This window comes from Macaca fascicularis, chromosome 11, assembly GCF_037993035.2.
Source record: "Macaca fascicularis isolate 582-1 chromosome 11, T2T-MFA8v1.1".
Lineage (NCBI taxonomy): Eukaryota > Metazoa > Chordata > Mammalia > Primates > Cercopithecidae > Macaca > Macaca fascicularis.
In genome coordinates, this window is record NC_088385.1 from 46,958,532 (window position 1) to 46,982,718 (window position 24,187).

Here is a 24,187-nt window from a genome sequence, read left to right on the forward strand (position 1 = left end):
CTCACTTGATCAGTTATGAGAACAATGAATCCCATATTTGTTTTATTTTAAAATAAGTGTTTTGACACCATCACTAGCAAAGGGTGTTTTTTTCTGTTTCTTTCAAAATATAGTATGCATCAACCGAAGATACTTAGAGATTGAAAAGTAAAAGATTATATTTCAGATATAATATAGCTAAGAAGACACTTTATTTCAAATATGTATTTCCTCTCCATGAACTATCTATAATAAATGAAAGGATTTGTTTCTTGGACATGGAAACCCATTTCATTGTGGATAATGTATTAGTGCTTTTGAGCAGAACCAATATGATAAGTGGGATAAATTAACTTGGTTAAAACTTTCCTACTTTTACTTTTTGCTTTGTCTTAAAAATAAATCATTTTAACATAAAAACCTATAATTATTGAACACAAAGATAACATTTATTTTAAAAAGAGTCTCGGCGGGGCAGTGGGGTAGGGGCTGCAGGCTTTTGCCACTGACTTGTTCTCTGGATAAAGTACTTTTGACCAAGTACTGCATAGAAGACAAGGTATGACTTCATTGTTGAATAGACCTTAACTTTTTTGTTGAGGTAAATAGCATAGAAGTAAAGGGTACTTTTGAGCAGTTTAGAAAAACATTGCGGAAAACTCTAAAGTGAAAGGGAAGCAGTGTGCAGACTTTAATTTCTCCACGTGCTTTCTGTATCTATCATCTTTTCCATACAGTGAATGCTTTCAGAGGGCTAAAATACCCTGAGAGATGCCTAGCTAACCATTCTAATAAGCATGCTATTTTTTAGAAGAAACATTATGCAGTTATGGGGCTTTTCCTTTTTAGATTGACTGATCTTGATACAGAGCTAATATTTACTGAGCACTACTCTACCTATATGACATATATTATGTGATTTGATACAGAAAATTCCCTGAAGTGGTGCCATCATTTCCCCCTATTTACAAATGAGTAAATGGAAACACAAAGAGGTTAAGTTATACATTCAAGGTTACTTGCTAATAAGTTGCAGAGATAATTAAAATTCAGAACATATTTTCTAGACTCCAGTCCTAATGCCCCTGTGTTTCCATGTTTAAAGAAGAGGATGAAGTTGAATTTAATTTACATCAGTTATTGAAGAAGCAACATGTAATTACAGATTCTGATTTCAAATTGGAACTTATGATAAAATCATAGGTTGTTTAGTAGGTTTATATTAAAACAACAACAAAAAAATCCCCCCTGTGAATGAATACGTGGGATACTGACATATAATTTAAAAGTGAGTTTCTGTTACACAACCATATAATCTGTTAAAATGCATATTTACTCAAAAATTTAAAAACTTAGAATGTTACAACTGTAAGTTATGTATAAATTTTGTTTATACAATGTGCTTATTATAAAATAGCATCAATCATAAAAAAAATCGCATCAGGCAAAGGGAGGTAGATGAGTATAGTGGAATGTGGAATTAGAAAAATAAGAATTTGAATCCCTCCCCTTAAGGTTTGACCCTGTTTTAAGTCCCTCAAGCAGCCTGAGGTTTAGTGTTCTCATCTGTGAAGTGGGAACTAAAAATAATCTCTACATGGAAAGATTTGAGAAAACAGTAAATGTGATAGTGCAGCTTAGTGTAATACATAGGAAGGATTCAGTAAAGGCAACTTTATTATTAGTGAATTTTATAAGGAATGATTAACTAGGTGAATGAGTTTATATTTTAGTTGGGGAGTTTAATACTTTATAGGTTACTAATCAGAAACATACTGCTTCTTGAATTAAAGCCAATTTTATGAATTTTTAAACTTTTTCAGAATAAGATATTTTGCAAAAGCTGTAGACTCTGCAGTACTGAATTTGTTGTTTATGAGGGGAAATGTTATGGATACTCCTGAAGTTTATCTTTCAGACATATATATATTTTTTAAATTTATTTATTATTATTATACTTTAAGTTGTAGGGTACATGTGCATAACGTGCAGGTTTGTTACATATGTATACTTGTGCCTTGTTGGTGTGCTGCACCCATCAACTCGTCATTTACATCAGGTATAACTCCCAATGCAATCCCTACCCCCTCCCCCCTCCCCCCTCCCCATGATAGGCCCCGGTGTGTGATGTTCCCCTTCCTGAGTCCGAGTGATCTCATTGTTCAGTTCCCACCTATGAGTGAGAACATGCGGTGTTTGGTTTTCTGTTCTTGTGATAGTTTGCTAAGAATGATGGTTTCCAGCTGCATCCATGTCCCTACAAAGGACACAAACTCATCCTTTTTGATGGCTGCATAGTATTCCATGGTGTATATGTGCCACATTTTCTTAATCCAATCTGTCACTGATGGACATTTGGGTTGATTCCAAGTCTTTGCTATTGTGAATAGTGCCGCAATAAACATACGTGTGCATGTGTCTTTATAGCAGCATAATTTATAATCCTTTGGGTATATACCCAGTAATGGGATGGCTGGGTCATATGGTACATCTAGTTCTAGATCCTTGAGGAATCGCCATACTGTTTTCCATAATGGTTGAACTAGTTTACAATCCCACCAACAGTGTAAAAGTGTTCCTATTTCTCCACATCCTCTCCAGCACCTGTTGTTTCCTGACTTTTTAATGATTGCCATTCTAACTGGTGTGAGATGGTATCTCATTGTGGTTTTGATTTGCATTTCTCTGATGGCCAGTGATGATGAGCATTTTTTCATGTGTCTGTTGGCTGTATGAATGTCTTCTTTTGAGAAATCAGACATATATTTTAAGTAAAATAAACTTCATTAAAAAAATGCCAAAATATTTTTTCCTTGTAAAAATTAAAATGATTCTTAGAATTAATTTAAAAACTTAGTGGTAGCTAGAAAATTAATTAAAAGACTTTATATTAAGTTTGTAGCGAGGTGAAACCCAAGTGGACAAAGCCACTTGAAAAAATGTTTTAGGGTAGAGTTAGTGTTTTGGTGAAGGCAGCTCCTCCTATTACTATTTATGTCTCGTACACAAAGAAGCTGACGCATAATAATTGACAGTATCAAGTACTTCCAGCATGTGTGTTCATTTGCAAGTAACAGAAAAATCAGTTGAAACTGTAATGGTTATGGATGTCAGAATTAATGAGAATGAGAATGCAGTCTCTATCAGTTTTGGTAATTAAACCCAGAAGAAAAGTGAGTTCTCACGTATTCCTGTTAGTAAAGGCTTATCCCTACTTTTATTGCTGTATCAATAATTTCAGACTTACATCTTCTGAAGTTCATTCATGGGGAAAGGGAGCTATATCATAGTAGCCTGACTGGTCTGTACTCCAATCTGTGCCTAGTTTAAATAACTCTATGACCCTGATTAAAGATCGGTCCTTGAGATGCACATGAGCATGTTGCCATCTCAGCAACATCAATTATAAGGAAAGGCCTATAAATATGTTCTCTTGTGCATATGGCAAAAATAGTGATGATCAGAGCACTACCACCTATGATGTGCAACTATGTTCTTGAATCCATGTTGATTAGAGCATATTTATTTAGATGTGTAAATTTTGGAGATTTGATTTTATTCCATATGATAATGCTGCTTTTAATTAAATGCAATTGTCTTCAGTTTGAAAGTGCTCAAATTGGATCACTGGAATTCCATAAAGGTTAAATCAATACTAGGAAATGGAATCTGCACCAAAATCTTTGGGAATATCAGGGTCTATCTATTCTTCCACATCATTCTAATCTTGATCGTCTCTGGGGTTCATGGCATAACAGTCTTTCCATGCTATTCTTACAATTAGATCAGCAAGATATTTTGATTCAAATGTCCAACTATTGTGCTCATTAGTGAGAAAAGATCAAGATCTGAGCTGGTCAGTTGGTGGAGTCTGTGTAATACCGATTTTGAAAATTCTTCTCAACTAAACCTTGTCAGCTCTTGATAACTGTCACAAAAATTTTCTCTGAAACTAGTTACCATACTTATTTAAATATACATTCTGTAAAGTAATTCAGGGAGACAGGATATTTTATTCTTTACTTGATATTGTGTTCTATAATTTCTAGTCTAATTTTTAATATTTCCATTAACATGGTGAATGGGTAATTAAGAAAACTTGAAAACTGCAGGAGGTGATGTGTTATACATACAGGCAGAATAACATAAAAAGCAGTATGGGTCACAGTCCTAGATACTGGGGGACTTACATTTGAGTCCTAGTTTTGTCGCTAACCAGCAGTATGATCTTGAACAAATCACTCAACTTTTCTGAGCCCCATTCTTTATAGGAAAATGGGTAAAATATTTTTACTCCATTCATTCATTCATTCATTCTATGGACAAATATTTCTCAAGCCCTTATTATGTGCTAGGCACTCTTATAGGCCTTGGAGATACTAAAGTGAATTAAAATTTACATGGTTTCTGCCTTTATAAAGCCTACAGCCTAGTCAGGAATGTGGATATCAATTAAGTAATTACAAAAACAAATGGAAACTTACATCAACACAAGAGCTATGGGGTATCTAAAAGGGCCTGGGATGAGAGGCAGGGGATTTAATCCAGTCAAGGAGCTCAGGAAGGACTGAAGAAAAGATGATTGAGTTGAGAACTGACCAATGAAAGCTCAAGTAGGAGAAGAGGAGGAAAGAACCATGTTCCAAGTACAGAGAACTGCAAACAGCAGGTAGAAAAGATAGAAAGGCAAGTGTGGCTGGACGAGGAGTGAGGATCAAATAGATTGTGTGAGAAGTTTGTTTCTCTCCTTTTTTTGAAGTTCCAAAACACTATAAAATTGCAAAGTAGTATTGTTTACATAAAGTAAGCAGTGGATTTCCATGGATTTTCAATGAAAATTAACATTGAAATAGAGAAAATGCCTGACTATTTTTTTATTTATGAAAACCCCAAATTAATAAAGGCTTACTTTTAAGTGCACAGGTCCTCAGTAAACATGTGATGAGCTTTTATCACATCCCTAGCAATGGGCAGACATTGAGAATACAAGGGTAAAACATGGCCTTTTCCTTCAGGAGTTCACTGATAATCCACAACAGCTGTTTAGGGTAAATTCAAATTTATTTTTATAAACCTGCTATGTCAAATCATAAACATAAATCTTAAAAAATATTTATCCTTTTCCCTCCAAGTCCTTATAGACTAAGTGTTACTCAATATAAGAATATCCAAGCTGCAGACAACCAGAAGCTGAGAAAAGTTGAAGAAACCATAAACTGCAGAATCAGCCTCTGCTTATCAGAGGATGTATTGCCGTTGTTGATATACATTCCATTTACTTTGTATTTAGTAGAATTCAGCATATGTGTATGTGTGTGTATGTATACATTGGAAAGTACACCATGTATGTCACTATTTTAAAAATGAAATACAAATTTTTTATTAACTCTAAACACTAAATATATTACAAATTACTCTATATTGAAAACTACACAACAGCTGAACAATCTCTCTAGTATTTTTTCCTTGAGGTTGGAAAAATTCACATCATTTCTGTTTTCCTTTTCAGGAACAACTCTAGGTCTTCTCACCGAGCCTTTTACTACAGGCCAGTATATTAATTCCTGGTTTTATATGTTAAATAAAAATATTCAATAGTTTAAATTATTAGTCACTTTGGGTTTTAAAGAAAGAATGTATAGGACAGTTTGGCTTTAGAAAAAATATTTCAAACAAGTAGTTTACTAGGTTTTTACCGCTGACTTTAAATTTTTCTTTAAAAACCTTGAATTTTACTTGTTTTTGATCAGTCTATATTGACTGGCTATAGAAACATGGTTTCTAGTTTGATTTTCTTCTTTATCATTAACTATTAACATAATATCTGCAACAGTAGTAAATATCTTTAAATTTTTTTAAAGACTATGGGTTGCACATCTAATAACATACGTTACTGTCTTAGATGTTTAAAGTTTAAACATGTGCACATCTAATAACAGCTCTCTTAGCTGTTCTAAGCCTAAATGTAGCAATTAACTATTTCATGATAGTGTTTCTTTATTGTTATTATCAGCCCCAGGCCACAGTGATTAAGGCATAAGGATCTGCTTATTTTTATTTTATTTTTAAATTTTAAAAATTATTTTTTAAAATGTGGATACATAGTAGATATATACATATATGGCATACATGAGAGGTTTTGATACAGGCATGCAATGTGAAATAAGCACATCATGGAGAATGGGGAATCCATCCCCTTAAGCATTTACCCTTTGTGTTCTAAATAATCCAATTATATTCTTTAAGTTATTTTAAAATGTATAATTATAATTTGCTATAGTCACCCCATTGTGCTATCAAATAGTAGGTATTATTCATTCTTTTAAATGTTTTTATACCCATTAACCATCCCCACCTCTCCCTAACCCCTGACTACCCTTCTTAGCTCTGCTAACCATCCATTTACATTCTATGTTCATGAGTTCAATGGATCTGATTTTTTTAGATCCCATAAAATAAGAACATGTGATGTTTGTCTTTCTGTACCTGGCTTATTTCACTTAACATAATGATCTCCCATTCCATCCATGTTTTTGCAAATGACTGGATCCCATTCTTTTTTATGGCTGAATAGTACTCCATTTCATGTATCATTTATCCATTCATCTGTTGCTGGACACTTAGCTTGCTTCCAGATCTTAACTATTGTAAACAGTGCTGTCACAAATGTAGGAGTGCAGATATCTCTTTGATACACTGATTTTCTTTCTTTTGGGTATATGCTCAGCAGTGGGATTGCTGGATCATACGGTAGCTCAATTTTTAGTTTCCTGAGGAACCTCCAAACTTTTCTCCACAGTGGCTGTAGGTTCTGCTTATTTTAAAACACTTATTTAGAAAAATATATGAAGACCTAGTGTGGCTCAGTTCAAGATGCAGAAAGCTGTATTTGTAAAAAAGAAAAAAAGGCAATGATATTAAAACAAATTCTTAGGGAACTCTAGGCAGAAAGTCACTGGCTTTATTGATTCTATTTTCTATGGTAAAATTGATTAAACAGTTAACTCACTCCATGGTGATAAAGTCCTAATAGACTTTAGATGAGACGTTTATTTTATGTTTTTCTCAGGCATTACTGAAACTTCAGTTCCCATCATCTCAACATCTGGAAATGCAGGCACGACAGGAGTAGTGAGCCCCACTGTCACTGGTGCTGCAGGCGTGGCAGGTAAATTAAATTCAGAACAAAGTATACCAGTCTCAGCTAAGAAACTCATTTTAGGTGATGTTACTCAGAACAATATTTTGCAAAATAAAAGTATTAGAGCTAGGTGATTATTCCTTATATGTAATTGAAATATCGTATCTTTAGTCTTTTCACAAGTTGCTTCCTTAAAGTATAATGTTAAAATTATATGTGCTGATGACCTTGATAGTTGGTGGTGCCTATGCATTTTTTTAGCCAGATATTTGTTTTTTCTTTACCTTTGTCAGGGACAACTGGAGTGTTACCTGGTATAACCACAGGAGCTGAACATGGAAATTTAAGTGACTTCAGAACAGGTGAGACAAAGAAATGAGTCAAATGCTGTCTCTTCCACAGCCTATTTCTACTAGGAATCCTCTGTTTCAACTTGGCAACAACTTTACCCTGAGTACAATAGCTGACTTCAGAGATATTGAAGTCAGCTAAATGACCTTGGGGGAAAAATTCAATGATTAATATTTAATAAAATACTAATGATATGTTTCTATGGCACAGGAATATTTCTGAATTGTCTACAAATAGATAGTATGTAATTTAATCAACAATTACACCATGGTAGTTATCTGTCGTTATTCCCATTAGGTGAGAAAATAATAAAAGGTCTCCAAGCTGGAAGAGGCAGGATTAGAACACAAAATCCTAAGTCTGGTGTGGAATAGCTAGCTCCACAGCTCTGTGTGTGTATAAAAACGTAGATCCAACAAAAGCCAATGAGAATATGCTTGCCCTACATATCATTGACTGAATTTTAACTACTGTTGGTTTCATGAATAAAATATTATTGGTTTCCTTAACGAGACATCATTTTGATAGAAAACAAAAAAGCGTAAGTTCACCCCTGTTCACCATGCTATCAGCTACTAATTTCAAGTATCTCTTAAGTTTCTTCTCTGCATCAATTTGCCTCTGCTTTTGTTCAGGTGTTAAACATTTTCCACCTAGCCTCCACCTTGCTCACCTTCCTCCAACACAATGGTGTTTAAAGTGTGGTTTCTGGAACAGCAGCATCAGCATCTTCTGGGAACTTGTTAGAAATGTAAATGTCTGGGCCCACCTGCCTAAAATCAGAAGCTATTGGAGTGGAGCCCAGCATTTTACTAGCAAGCCCATGCATCTAATGCTCATCAAAGTGGAAAACTACTGCTCTAACATTTCCACTCCTTCCTCACTTCCCTCCCAATCTACGCTGCAGTCAATACCATGGCAGAATGGACTTCCAAAATCTCAACTATCATCATGTCACTCCACTACTTACAATTCTTCAATTGTTCTGATTGCTTTTAAGATAAATCAAAACTTCTTTACATATATACTGGGTTAAAAGCCATTTCTTTAGTGTATACATGGAACTATTTCTCTTTATGCACTTGCTAACTAATCCATGGCCTAATTTTATTTTTTCTACAGTTACTATCCCCTAGCAATTTTCCTGATTTAAACATTATAACTTAAACACTTTATGGAATAAGATATAGTTTACATAGAAATTAATGGTTTAAAGGATATAATCAATGTACAATAGCACAAATTAAGAAAGTGGTTGGTTCCAATCAGGTCAGTAAACTTAAATTTTAGAGTGATGACCATTTGCTTACATTTCTTAAAACCTGCATGGAAATTACTTGGATAATAATGATAAGCCAATCAGCTATCTCTTTTGGTTATGAGGCAGTATGTATAAGGATTTTGAGCAGGGCTACTCAAAGTTTGGTCGACAGATGGATACTCGCCAGACTGTTACCAGTTTTTGATGTATTAAGAACTGAAACAGAGAGTAAGTATTTAAAAACATAGCAATTTCACAGGATGATTTTTATGTCTATTAAATAAAGACTTGTGTTTTGTAAGGTTTTACTTTTAAAAATTTCATTTCTCTATTTTATGGCCTTTTTCAAAGTATTAATCTAGCATAGTTTGGAAATTTTACAAAATTGATCTTTTGCTACATATTGTTTGAGAAACACAGATTAGAGTATTAACTGTAGTTAGACTGCTTGAATTTGGCTCCTGGATCTGCTGACGACCAACTTGGTGACCTGGAGCAAGTCATTTAATCACATCTAATAAATAAGAATAATAATATGACTTGTTTCAAAGGAATTTAATAAGAGTAAATGAGTTGGTTTATGTGTAGGGCTTTTTTTTTTTTTTTTTTTTTTTTTTTTTTTTTTTTTTTTTGAGATGGAGTTTCATTCTTGTTGCCCAGACTGGAGTGTAGTGGTGCGATCTCAGTTCACTGCTACCTCTGCCTCCTGGGTTCAAGCGATTTTCCTGCTTCAGACTCCCGAGTAGCTGGGATTACAGGCACCTGCCACCAGGCCTGGTTAATTTTTGTATTTTTAATAGAGACAGGGTTTTGCCATTTTTGCCAGGCTGGTCTCGAACTCCTGACCTCAGGTGATCTACCCGCCTCTGCCTCCAAAAGGCTGGGATTACAGGCATGAGCCACCATGCCCGGCGAGGGCATTTTTTTAAATACTTTTTTTTTTTTTTTAAATCAAAAGTAACCGGAGGCCTTCCTGCCCACACCCAGGGAACCAAGCAAAGCAGCTGCAAGCCCTGGACAATCAGGCAAGTTAGGACATGTGCTTTAGCTCCTGTTAAATGGGCGTAGTCAAAACATGCTTTAGCGCCTGATAAATGGGCATAATCAAAACATGTAAGCTGCTCAAGAAGCTTGAAATGTGACTAGAATCTCCCAGTCTTTTCCTTTAGAAGCATCATATGTTGAAATTACTGCTACTGTGTTTGTTAGGTACGACTGGAGGATTCCTGGGCGCAACCACAGGAGCAGGCAGGGGAAGCACACCGGGAGCATCAGGCAGTGGGGCCACCAGCCCTGGGAACCCAGCAGGCAAGACAAAGACTCTTTTGGGGGCTGTAATTGGGGTCCAACACAAGCTTTGCCAAGACCCCAGAATACGATAATGAGATTAAGTAAATATAACCAAGGGCAATATTTTAGGAAAACAACATGAAACTGAATATCCTGAAATAATTTTTTTGGTAACTATCCATATACATTAAGCACCATTATTCTTCCGAGTAGGAAGAACTGGAGGAGTGGATGCAGCCACCACTGGAGCTGCTGGTGAAAATACATCTGAGAGAGCAGGTACTGGAAGAGCGAAAACATCATGATGCTGTCCTGTGGACACGTGAGCTTTCTGCTCAAAATTTAGTCAGAAACAAGGTTTGTTGGGGAATCCAAACATTACGTAAGGCTGTGTGTGCAGAAGATCAGAACTATACCAACAAGCATATGCTGTATACCTAATACTGTGATAGATGCTCTGTGGGATACAGGAAAAGAATAGGGCCATATATTTGTTCTCACTCTACTTCACTTTGGAGAGGAAGGAATAAATATTCCTACAGACATAGATGATAAAGACTAAGAAAGGCAGGAGTTAATCAAGCAAATAAAAGGTGCATGCTGGAGCATAAGGCAATTCTAGTAAGAAGAGACAAGATAATTCAATGTTGAACTATTCAGTGTTGAACAGTGAATTATCTGCACGATTACTCTATTTTACGAAGAAAAACTCCTTTATTGTAATCAGTACAATATCAGAGTTTCCTGATTTATTTGATTTACCTTGAACAAGAACTTGTCATGACATTTATGAGATAGATTCATTTTTTTGAAGAAAAAAGTGTGTATTTATATGAGATAGATTCATTTTTTAAAGAAAAAAATGTATATTTTAGGTCACTTTTATAAGGATTTAACTTTCTTAGCAGACATTGTTTTTTTCCATGATAAAAAATTAGGCACACTGCGGGTATCTGGAGCAACCCCTGTAGTCGGAGGTGGCAGTACCCTGGGGGAAGCAGGCCCTGGAGCCACAGTTTCTGGTAAGATTGACCAAGCTGGACATGATGTCTCAGAAGTTCCCAACCATACCTCCTACACTAAGTGATGCTCTGTAAATTCAGGCTAGAACTAGTATTAGGATGCAGGGCTGAGGAAAGTTGGAGGGATAGTTTCTTTCACTTCCTTTGTCTGGAACCTTCCAAGTAGTCATAGTAACAGAAGTAATAACATATATACCTGCTCCTCTCTTGGTTTCAGGAAGCACAGGAGTTTCTGCAGGCTCCACCACTGCCAGCCCTGAAGCTTCAGTCACAACCTCTGAAAGCAGCAAATCAGGTAAGTAAAAGGGAAAAGTCAGTGAGTATGCAGGAGTAAAATGGAGCGTGTGGATCTCCACATTTTCTTTATTTAGCAGTGCTGTAAAGAACGAAAAGAACTGGAGTTAGGAAGCCCAGTTACTGACCACCGGTATTGCAGGTAGTAATCGGCCATACAGATTCAGACAGAGGTTCCTGTTCTGGAACTTCTGAGTCTGTGAGTCTGGAGTGGGGCTGGGGTCATAGTTTGCAATCCTAACTACAAATTAGAATCAACTAGATAAATGTTTGAAAATACATATTGAAGAATCCGTCACAGACTAATTGAATCTGTCCCTGGAAGAAGGGACCAGGCATTAAGTATTTTTAAAAAGCCTCACGGGTCCCACATGCAACCTGGGTTGAGAACCACTAGGTTCAAATATCTGAATATTAAACAAGTAAATAATAAACAAGCTTATTTACAAGGAAGAGGTAAATAAGCACTCTCAGGGATGCCAACAATTGTATATGATTCTCATAATGAATTTTTGGAAAGAGTGAACCATTCCTGGAAATGAAGAAGTGTAAACAAAAGATATTTTGAAAGCAGAGAGTAGCACCCTCTGTTCTGCTAAATCAAAGATCACGATACATATTTATTGTCTATTTTGAAAGGAACTACTGGACCCTCAGTAGGTGGAAAAACTAGAGCCACAAGCAGTGAAGCGACATCATCTGAAGGCGTGTCAGGTGAGTAGAGGATGTCATTCCGAGGCCATGGCTTTTGGTGAAAAGGACAATCTTTCATCAGACCTTTGCAAATTTCACTAAGTATAAATGCCATCCAACAGAAGATAGAAAGGTATCTAAGTTATTAACATTTTCAAGAAAAGTTTTAATTTAGGTTTTCTCCAAGTATTTCCTTCAAAACTGCTATGGCACTGGGTTGTCACAATAATGTATGTGCTCTCCCAACACTGTGTTTGCCAGGTGGAACAGGACAGCCTCTTGGATCTACCGCTGGATCTGACAGTGAAATCACAGCGAGAACATCTTTCACTGGTTCCAGCTTACCTGGGAAACTCACCAGGCCAAGCCCAGGCTCACCTGGTCACTTTAGTGGTGGTGAGTCACAAACCTAGTTGGAACCTCAAATTCTTATAAATTTAAGCGAATTTAGAAGGGATCTAATTTTACAACAAATGATCATGGATAGTTTAAGTAGACCCCCTACCTCTTTAAAGAAACCCTGAAATTTGTTCGAAGAGTACTTCGTTATAACCATTTATGTAGACTAGGCTTGCCAGAGAAAATATAGGATACCAGTTAATTTGAATTTCACACCAATCAGGAACAATTTTTTTTTTTTTTTGGATGAGTATGTCCCATGCAATGATCAAAACACAGTGTTGATTGTTTGTCTGGGATTCATATTTAACTGGGTGTCCTGTATTTTTATTTCGTGATTTTGAAAACTCTGATGCAGACTGAGCACTGTTGCTCTTTTCAATTAGGAACAACTGAAGGGGGAAATGTAGCCACCACTGGAGCTGCTGGTGAAAACACTTCTGGAGCATCGGGTATGGAAAGAGCATAATTAGAATAAATCCAGACAGTAGAAGTATAATTTTTTTTACTTAAAATGTTGTCAGAGACAAGGTTGCCTGGGGAATTTAATTATTATTTGTGTAATGTCAAAACTGCAGAAGATCAGAAATAAATCAAGAAATATTTGTTGTGTGTTCAATATCATCCTGGGGGATACAGACAACATAAAAGAGGAGTACAGTAAGGCATTTGTTCTCATAGAACTTCATTTCTGAGCAAAAGAAATTAATATTTATAATACACACAAAGGCAAAAGATAATCAAAGTGGAGGAATTGTTCAATAACACGCATTGGAGTAAGACTTGAGAGTCAACTCTAGTAAAGTGACTGATTAATTTGTTTAAAACAACGGAATTATTCTATTTTGAAAATAATATAATCAGTGCACTACGAGCTATGTCTATATGCCCCAACTTGAACAAAAACTCAAAATACAAGGAAGCTGAGTGAAATTTTAAGAATCTATTCAACTGCAAGGGAATAAAAAGCAGTTATTCAGGTTTTGGGGAAGGAGGATTAAAAACAAAATATTCTTCAAATCCAGAACCCCCTGCACAAAAGTAGTACAGAATAAAATATAGGTTAACTATTGAATAAGCATTAAAACAGAAGGTGATGCACATCAGAGGCAGTCTGTTAAGAGATTGCAAAATCAAAGCAATATATCACTCTTTTATAATATATAGCCAAGCAGATATGACCTACTACACACATGTTCTCAATATAAATGATTATAGTCTTCAAGTAGCAGGACTTGAGAGCAACATTTATTACACATAGTTCATCCTAAATTCGTCTCTGGAAATGAAGCAAGTAAGTTGTTCACAGCTGAATCAGTGAATAGCCTTCCTTAACCGAATTTCTTACATATTGTATCTCTGTTGTAAATAATCTGATGACCTGGTTAAATATTCAAACACACCAAAAATCCTTTTATCACAAGCAGAATGTAATTTAGTCATAGTATCAACCTGATCCTTAATTTGCACTGACACTAGTAGATTCGAATAGGATTTAAGCTCAAGAAACCAATGGAAAAACACAAAAACAAAAACAGGAAAATGGTGGCTGCATAAATTGGAGTCTATAGGTACCTCTTTCTTCAAATCATAAAGATCAAAACAGAGCCCACACTTACGGTGTTTAGTGGAGACAGAGAAGAGCCAGACTCCAAAAACTGGGAATGATGGCTCTGAGGCTCACCGTGGGACTGAGATATAGGTAAGGGCGTCATAGAAAATAGAGAAGTATAGAGAGGTCCTAAGAGTGGTAGAATACTATGATTCTAATGGTTCAATCAAGTAGAGTTGAGCCTCAAAAGGAAAGATCCCCAACTTGAGTGGAAAATGCTGAGAGAAAATCTGGGACCTGGCAGGTCAGAGAGCCCTCATGAATGGAGTTGAAAGAGTATTGGAGAGTGCATGGAAGTTTTTGGAAGGGGGAGCAACCCTTGGAACCTGGGTGTCAAAGGAAAAAAATAAGTATGTGAAAATAAAGGTCTCAGTAAAACAGGATAATAATGAAAGCATCAGAAGACAGACAAGGAAAAAGTGCCACTTAAAAACAAAGCTTCCTCACTGTAAGAACATAAGAGGGGAGCCCTTTATCTGAGGAATCTGGGAAGCATATGGAAGCCTCTCTGCTGCCCCCTGCATAGAATCTCTTACTATTACTGGCCCACAAAACATTGAAAAAAATAATAATAATAAAGAAAAAAAAAGAAATTCCAATATCGATACACAGTTATTCCTTTGTATACATTTTCAAAAACTTTGCAGCAGTAGCAAGCAAATTGTAAAAATCTAGTCATGAAGCTAAAGAATACAAAAACATAACATTAACATAAAACAACTGGCCGGGCGCGGTTGCTCACGCCTGTAATCTCAGCACTTTGGGAGGCCGAGGCGGGCGGATCACGAGGTCAGGAGATCGAGACCATCCTGGCGAACACGGTGAAACCCCGTCTCTACTGAAAATACAAAAAAATTAGCCGGGAATGGTGGCGGGCGCCTGTAGTCCCAGCTTCTAGGGAGGCTGAGGCAGGCGAATGGCGTTAACCCGGGAGGCGGCGGGGCTTGCAGTGAGCGGAGATCGCGCCACTGCCCTCCAGCCTGGGCGACAGAGTGAGACTTCGTCTCAAAAAAAACAAAAAACAAACAAACAAACAAAAAACAACTAAGGAAACAACTGCAGCTACAAAGAGACATCAAAATTATAGATTAAAAATTAAGAGTGGAAATAGATAAACAGCAGGAATGTTACATTGGAATTGGTGAAAACCCAGGAGAAAATGGAAGAAAAAGAAAAATTATCTCAAAAGACCAAATAGCAAATTGCTCCACTGAGAATAAATAACACTGAAAATACAGCAAGGCTATTAGAGGATAGAACGGAGAAGAGGTATCCTACCCCTGAAATATTGCAGATACTTTCAAAAAAGGTATAATGGGCTAGAGAAGGATATAGTTTTAGGAAACAAACAAAAATATCGAAGACATATTATTGCCATATCTGGAGAAGAAAAAGCAATGAAGCAGAGCTAATATTTAAAATTATAAATAAGGAAAAATAGTCTTAATTTAGAAAAAAACCCTAAATCTATGTAGTGAAAGAACCTACCATATACCTGGAAGAATTAATCCTGAAGAGTCAATTCTGTAAAGTATTCGGAAAAACAATTGGACTCGCTTTACTCATAGATAACAGGTAGTAAGTAGTCAAGTGAATTGTTTAAATCTCATGAGCTAAGTACAAGAAGCATCAGTTTACAAAAAAGGAAGAATGAGCTATCAGGAAGAAACTAATGCTCGATTATTTTTATTAATACTGATTTTTAGTGACTTTTTCAAAATTAAGGCATCTTTTAATGTAATTCATAGTATTAATAGTAGATCTAAGGGGAAAAAAAAAACAACCCACAGAAGCTAAAATGGTATTTGATAAACATTGCCTAATCATTTCTGATGGGAAAAAAGACCACTTAAAATAATAGGAATGAATGGATATTTCCTTAAAACAGGGCCAGACTTGGTGGCTCATGCCTGTAAACACTTTGGGAGGCCGAGGCAGGCAGATCACCCGAGGTCAGGAGTTTGAAACCAGCCTGGCCAACATGGCAAAACCCCGTCTCTACTAAAAATATGAAAATTAGTTAGGTGTGGTGGCAGGCGCCTGTAATCCCAGCTACTCGGGAGGCTCAGGCAGGAGAATTGCTTGAACCTGGGAGACGGAGGTTGCAGTGAGCTGAGATCGCACCACTGCACTCCAGCCTGGGCAACAGAGCGAGACTCCGTCTCACAAAAATAAATAAATAAATAAATAAATAAATAAATAAATGTAAAGTACATATACCTCAGCCACACATGTAGCATCTTAATAAGGAATTTCTAAACTTATTCCACTATCTTCAGGAACAAGATAAAGAGACATACAATCATACTACTATTTAATATTTTCTGGTTATTAATAAATTGGATTATGTAGGAATTGAAAGCATAGAATTTGAAACAGAAAATATTAAACTATTTCTATTTACAGATGGCATAATAGTGTACCTGCAGAACCCTAGAGAATCAATGGAAAAGCTATAAGCAGTAAGATAATTTAATAAGGTACCAAGACACAAGATTAATCTATAAAAATTAAGTCTACATAAATACAAATAACAAGTTAAAATATATATTTGAAGGGCAAAGTCCAATTTATATAAACAACAAATAAGATAAATTACCCTGGAATAATCCAAACAAGATAAAACTTACATGAGGAAAACATTAAAACTCTACTTAAAGACACAAAAGCAGTTTTGACCAAATGGAAAGGCAATATGTATCAGTGTGCACAAGACCCCTTCAAGTTTTGGGACTCGCTAGAAGGACTCACAAGACTCAACATAGAATCATACTCATGGCTGTGATTTATTGTCAAGCAAAATCAGCAAAGGGAAAAAGTGCATAAAGCAAATCAAAAACTAGAATAATAGAAGATGCGAATTCAATTACAGAGAACAAGAACTATAAGTGATTCTTAACCCTCTGAGAAAATGATCAACTTCACACAAGAAAAATGTAAACCAAAACTACACTGAGATACCATTTCTCACTTTTTAGATTGGCAGAAATCCAAAAGTGTGACAACAGCCCTGTTGACAGTTCTGGAAAGAAACAGGTGGTGCTCTGCGCATTGCTGGTGGGAGCACAAAATGTTACAGCTCCAACGAGGGTAACTTGGCAAAATCTAACAGAATTACAGACTTGTTTATCCTTTGACCCAGAAATCCCACTTTCAGTACTCCTGAAGCTAGGCAACCAAAATATAAAATAACATACATAAACTTTTCATACTGGCATTTTTTTAATAGAAAGAGCCTGGAAACAACTCATCAAATACACATTGAATAAAAGATGACAAAAAGCAGCACTAGGCCATCGTAATAGAAGAGTGAGAAAGATCTCTATGTACTGATCTAGTTATTTCCAGAATTTATTGTAAAGGAAAAAAAGAAATCAGAATTGTATATACCATTTATACCTTTATGAAAAAAGAGGGGTGTGTGTATGTATGTGTACATATATGTATATATGTTTTGTAAGGATATGAATTATATATACATATGCAAATATGCATACAAAAAACACAGAAGATAAACTAAAAACTAGTGAAAGTCATTACTTATAGGGAATAAACCAAAACAGCAGAATTTTGAGTTCTCAGAGTATTCTTTTAGATAGAATTTTGGCTTTTGAAAAGGAAAATGTCATATGTATTTTTAAAAACACAATTAAATCAAAATAAAAAAAGCAAACCCTAAAACTGAAAACCAACCAAAACAAGTGAACCTAATTGAATATCAAATTATAATCACATGGAGAAAATAATTATTTCACATGACTTTAAAACACAGTAATCAGACAGTATATGCTAGTGTCATGTATTTTGATGGCAAAAAGACTGCTAGGAAATTTTAAACTTCATTCAGTAATTTTCTTCTCAGTAGTTATATGAGTGTTCTCACTTTGAAATGGTTTTTTATATATTACAGAATAAAACAATTAGTAGTTATATAAGTCTTATTAGAAATCAAGATTTTAAATGTAAGAGAAAAGAAATACAATAATTAAATCAGGGCTGGACAAAGTGCTCACGCCTGTGATCCCAGTACTTTGGGAGGCTGAGGCCAGCAGACTGCTTGAGCCCTGGAGCTTAAGAGCAGCCTGGGCAACATAGTGAGACCCCCATCTCTACAAAATAAAAAATACAAAAGATTAACTACACATGGTGGCACATGCCTGTATCCTAGCTACTTGGGAGGTTGAAGTGGAAAATCACCTGAGCCCAGAAGTCAAGGCTGTAATGAGCAGTGATTGCACCACTGCACTCCACCTTGGGAGAAGGAGTGAGATCCTGTCTCAAAAAAAAAAAAAAGAAAAAAAGAGATCAAATAATAAGTAAATTTCTGTAATGTTCCATTTGAGTGGGAAATATAAACTTACGATCTATATATCATTTATATAAATCTAAATATATGATATATATAGAAAATGTATATTTTTGTATACTAGAAATATATACAAACATCACAAATATGTGTGATATACCTAAATATAGGTATAAATATATATACTTCTAACATATGGAAATATATGTCTTCCAATATAATACATTTATTATCTATATATTTATTAATCTTTGTATCTTCCACCTCTGGCCACTGAAATGGCCTAAAAGCAGTGGTACCCTAACAGTAGTGTGCACCCCTTGTCAGCTAGTTTGCAGTCATAAATTTCTGTGTTCACTCTTGCTTGGAAAAATGGTTAATTCCAGGTCTTGGACAAGAAAAGTACAAGGTAGGCTTGGGACTTCTTGAGTCAGAAAATGAGGAAGCATTCAAGGACTAAGGGAGCTCTGCCTAAATGACAAGGGCACTAAACTGCATGAGTTTTTGTTGACCAAATTTGGAGAATTTTGAGCACTGAAAAAATAATTATTTGTAATAGATTGAGACCTGTTGATAATATTGAAACATACATACCCCCAATGATAATTAATAAAAAGAAACCACCACAGCAACATTTGATAATGTTGGTGGTGACTATCATGTCGAGTCCTTATTCTGGAGATTGGTAATTAAAGAGAAAAATTAATCAATTATCACCTATTTTTATTAGAAACTATGGATCAAGATATTCAAATAGTTCCAGTTGATCTGAGAAATCTATTTAAAGAAAAATTCCAACTAATAAATGTTGAAAAAAGACACAATTGGAAAAATCGCTGTTTTGAAACCCTGAATAAAATAGACAAGGAGCATAAATAAATACTGAAAACATTGGGTGAAAGATTGACTAGGACTTGGATGTTTGCCTGATGTCAAAGTATCACCCAACAGATTACTTGCTAATTGCAGAATCGAAAAATGCTTTATACTGGAGAGTTCTGGCTGTCACCACCTAAACCTACTGATCAAACATAGCATCACTGATAGTGGGGGCTTGATGTTATGTGTCTCCTTTTGTGATCCTAGAAATTATTCCTGCCCAAAATGATGAACCTGAAACGAATCAAGTTCTTATATCCCTTTCTAGATATTCTAAATTTAGCTCTTATCCATGATGTCAATTAACTTATTCTTTTATCCTCTGGATGCTCTGCGAACTGAAAATGAATATAAGAGTTTGATTGCAATACAAGACCAACCTTTTCAATGTTATAAAATAGAATTAGAATTTCTGCTGGGAGAGATAGGGAATTTACATTTTTAATAGGCTCACCAGATGATTCTTACACACATTAATGTTGAAGAATTACTACATTCCATATTCTTAAGCAGAGAAGGTATTTGTGATGAAGAATATTGACCTGTTAATTGGGTAAAGAGGAAACAATTGCAATATTTTAGGTAGGAGGAAGGAAGACATGAATTTGGGTGGTGGAAGCAGCCATAGAAACATCATTCATAAATAATGAAGTTGAGTTTAAAAATTTTTTCATATTACTTTTATCCTCCTCTTTCTCCTCCTTCTCTTCCTCCTCATCCTCCCTCTTCTTCAAAACAAAACAAAGCAAAACAAAATAAAACAAAACAGGAACAACCAGAATATCGGGTGAATTGACTACACTGGCAGGAAGAATGACTGGGATGCCAGGCAGTGAGTTGGGATTTCGTATTGAGTAAATAGCTAAATAATCACAGAAGCTTATTCATTCAAATCAATTGCATTGATCAGAAACAAAGCTATTGAAATACTCAGACAAAAGGATGAATAATGGGGATGTCTAAGAATATTTAACAATTGCCTTAATTTCCTAGAAACTTTGGAAATTAATGTAATCCTAGCTGCCTTTGTATGTTGACCAGGTTCAACAGAAGGGTCCGTGGAAGCCACCACCAGAGCAGGCAGTGGAAACACAGCTGGAACATCAGGTACTAGGGCCACTGGTCCTGGAAACACAGCAGGTAAGACAAAGCACATCTTGTTGTCAGAGCAATGGTCAAACACAAAGGTCTTATATATAATTAGTGCAAGTCCAAGTGAGCTTTTAAAAAACAAGTTAATTATAAGAGAATGAGGAAAATTCTAGCAATAATAAGTTTAATAATGAACTTTTGTCAAAAAGCATTTGCAGCAATCTATAGGCAGAACCTCGTTATTTTTCAAATTGGACACAATTGGAAGATCAGATACCACAACCTCTTTAGCCTCCCGTGAAGTCGCATTTGAAATATTATTTATATCTAAAGTTATGTTTAATTAGCAGAAGTGTGAGCTCTGATATCAAAATTTAATTTATCAAGAGATTATGAAGAATTTAGTACTTGTAAACAGATACATGCAAATGTTACCGGAAAGTGCGGGAATCCTGATGCAGTACATTCTTAGAGAGGAGTGGGAAACAGTTCTGAGCTTGTGGGGTTGAAAAAATAGTAGTAGCAGGGTTTATTTAAATATGTAGTGCACTCTGAAACACAAGACAGAGTGGACTGCTTGAAAGAATGAGCCAGCAGCAGCTAGTGCTGGGGGACTGCTTTTATGAGAATCTTACCTGATTATTCATGAAGGGGCGTGAGGGGGGTGTTACTTGCATGCATGTTTCAAGATGTCCTTTTCGGTGCCCATGCTCTGTTGCTGTACATGCCAGTACACACACTGCATGTCTCATTAGCATTTAAAATCTCCACCCAGGGATGTGCTTTTTACTATTATAATGAGCAAAAGTCTACTCCAGGACAATTTTTTGGAGGAGTGTGTGTGCTCGTCAGGAGGGAAAATCCCTAACCTGATTATCTCCAGCTAGGGCCTGGTAAGTCCCCTTCAAGGCAAGAGGAGCTCAACCACAAGGCCAGAAGTAGCCAGTGTAGCTGTTGTCTTTTTGCTGCCTGTCAGTGGGTGGCACTGACTATGAGGTGACAGCATCTCCAGGACTTGTTTTCCCAGGGGGTTCCCTTGCCTGCTCATTTCTGGCTATCTGCCTACCTTAACACAAGCCATTGTATTTTGACAAGACAATATTTATTGAGAGCTTAGTAATGTGTTAGGTACCAGAAGATGCTCTTATACTTACAAAGCTTAGAATTTTTTAGAAGAAAGTAATATTTAAACACATGCAAAAAGCAAAAAGTTAAGGAATATAGCAATGGGTAAATGGTGCAGTTTGGAGAAGAATTTACTCTGGAATTATAACTTGTAGGTAATTCTGGAAAGAGGCACATTCAGTGTCAAAGGCAAACAAGGATTGTGATGGTGTAATAGTGCCTTATCAGATTAACATGTATACCCTTCCTGAGCAAGAAGTCCTAATATCACTAAACTGTGTAAATATTATGAGTATAAATATGCTGGAAGAGATTTCCAAGTTGTTTCAGGTCACAGTGATTGAATAAAAGTGAGTTTCTTAAACTGTTTTCTCTGAAAGTCTCAGGCACACCTGCGGTATCACCTGGAGCAACTCCTGGAGCTCCAGGTAGCAGCACCCCTGGGGAAGCAGGCACTGGGGCCACCAGTTTTGGAAAATCAGGCAAGTCTGGACGTGACTCCTTAACAGTTCTCAATCCTACCTTCCTCAGCAGTGTGTGATGTGGACTATTGGTCAGGCTATAACCGACATTAAATGTCAGAACAAAGGGAAAGCGTAGAGAAGATGCCGTTAATCCACTATACTTTAGAAATCTCAGTTCTGTGCTATCAGCATGGAGTAGGGACCAGTATATTTGCAGCAGTGAGCCTGAAGCATTGTTGTTGATAACCAGGGACCCCGACAGTATCTGCTGCTTCAACAACCAGTAGCCCTGTGAATAAACACACGAATGCAGCCTCAGCCACAGCAGTGACAATCTCTGGAAGCAAACCAGGTAGGTAAAATGGGGGACCCAGCACTTGCCAAGGGGCAATATGGGATGTTCGTGTAATACTGTTCCTCAGAATCAATGTCATGCTGTTAAGCAAGTAAATCACTTAAGCTCTGTAACCTCTGTTTTCTTATCTGTAAAATGTGGGTCAAAGTGATCTACTTTGTGAGCTTGGGATGAGGAGCCAAGGAAATAATGAATAGTGTACGTCAAAGTATGTTTTTTAAATGTGGAAAGGATCATTATTTTTATCGATACAGAAAACTGAAGATTTCTGTAATTTTTAGGTGGAAGTTAATTTAAGTGAGAATTGGTTATCTCATAGCTTAAGAAATTCTGTGAATGTGTCCTTTCCATTTCTGCCATTGCCACAGGTACACCTGGAACACCGGGTGGTACGACTAGTGGAGGTGAAATTACATCTGGGCGGTCCAGCAGTGGTACCACCACAGGCTCTTCAAATACACCAGGTGAGATTCGCAAAGCGCTAAAAGGGCACAAAAATGGGAGTCAATGTAGAAACTTGTTTATAAAAAGCTTATTCAGTAGGGCATTAATTCTGTTGAAAATCTTTCCTGCTTGAAACTTAGAGCACTGTTATTTAAATATTCTGTGAATCCATTAAAGATGTTGCCATTGCATGCTTTGTTATTCAGTATTTATGCACTATGGAGGTATCAATTAGTGCATTATCTCAAATCACAGATAATAAAAATGATCTGATAGTTTAGATATTTTCCATTATTAAACTAAACTAGTGCAGCATTTTAAATCTGATGTTGTCACATGGCCAATTTAGAAATCACTGGAATGTTACTTGATAAAACCATAATGGAGTTAAATTAGAAAAAAAAAAAGCAATAGTGACCCTCTAACACTATCTCACGGTTGGTCCATAATTGTTGTTTTTGAGTTAAGGGCTTCTTAGGGTGTATTTGTTCATTTAGTTACAATTTCATTGTCTAAGTTCTGCATTTTTCCACACAAAATAACTTATGCAACAAGCTAACATAATTCAATATAGGCTAAAAGTAATAAATAATTACAAAATAATATGCTAGTTATTTTTGCAAATCATTGATTATATGATTTTCCCATAATACAAATATTTAAGAGTTCAATAAATTCTCTGCCACGAATAATATAATATGCTGTTGGGCATTAAAAGATTGTCTTAGATCAGCAGATTATTCAAATTTCAAACTAGAATTCTTTTTTTGCAATCTTTTGCAAAACCCCACTGTCTTTAGTATTAGAAATTATTGTGGTTTAAAGTGTTAGCATATTTTCCCATATGTTCTTTATTGAACAGAGATCTAGAACCTTAATGAACAGCTTTCCCCATTTCTAAGAACAATTTAGAAAGTAACACTGCCTTCTGAATTGTTTAAAAATTCAGAAATCAGTTTTCTTCCTAAAACCTCTACACGTGCGTTTTTAAAAAGTCTTCTTTTCTAGAATTTGCAAGTAGGGCATGTCTATAACTCATTTTTTCAAAGCTGACTTGCTGAGGAAATATGTAAGCTATACAGTGGGTGTTGCAGATCCCTTGCTAAACAATGTTTGTGTCTCATAAGACTTAACTTGTTTGAAATGACTAAAGAGATACATTACCAATCAATTTATTTATTTATATTTAAATACTTCTCAGAAAATAAGCCAAAAAATGCCTGAAAAATATAATTAGTAGGATAAAATATTAGTAGATAAAGCCACTTATATCTTAGTTTCTGCTGGATATATTTAATACAATATTATTTGTAATGTAAACATATGAAGCAGTCATTAACCATTATATAATATCATGTATAAGTTATCTTAATCTGTTTTAACAAAGGTAAAAATGATCATCAGGAAACAACTGTATAAAGTATAAAATGCACAAATGTTTTCACATGTATTAACTTACTTAAATCTTACAGACACCCTA

The 24,187-nt window shown here is 35.8% G+C and overlaps 1 protein-coding gene across 1 annotated transcript in view; it reads left to right on the forward strand.

The window, feature by feature from the left end:
- Positions 1–24,187, forward strand: part of MUC19 (mucin 19, oligomeric) — a 195,188-nt gene that overhangs the window by 63,599 nt on the left and 107,402 nt on the right. The window contains 12 exon segments of the mRNA XM_065525213.2: positions 5,489–5,527; positions 7,049–7,147; positions 10,236–10,301; positions 10,961–11,044; positions 11,262–11,339; positions 11,978–12,052; positions 12,293–12,427; positions 12,817–12,882; positions 20,269–20,367; positions 21,825–21,926; positions 22,159–22,260; positions 22,632–22,727. Of these exon segments, the coding sequence (XP_065381285.1) occupies positions 5,489–5,527; positions 7,049–7,147; positions 10,236–10,301; positions 10,961–11,044; positions 11,262–11,339; positions 11,978–12,052; positions 12,293–12,427; positions 12,817–12,882; positions 20,269–20,367; positions 21,825–21,926; positions 22,159–22,260; positions 22,632–22,727 (1,041 nt within the window).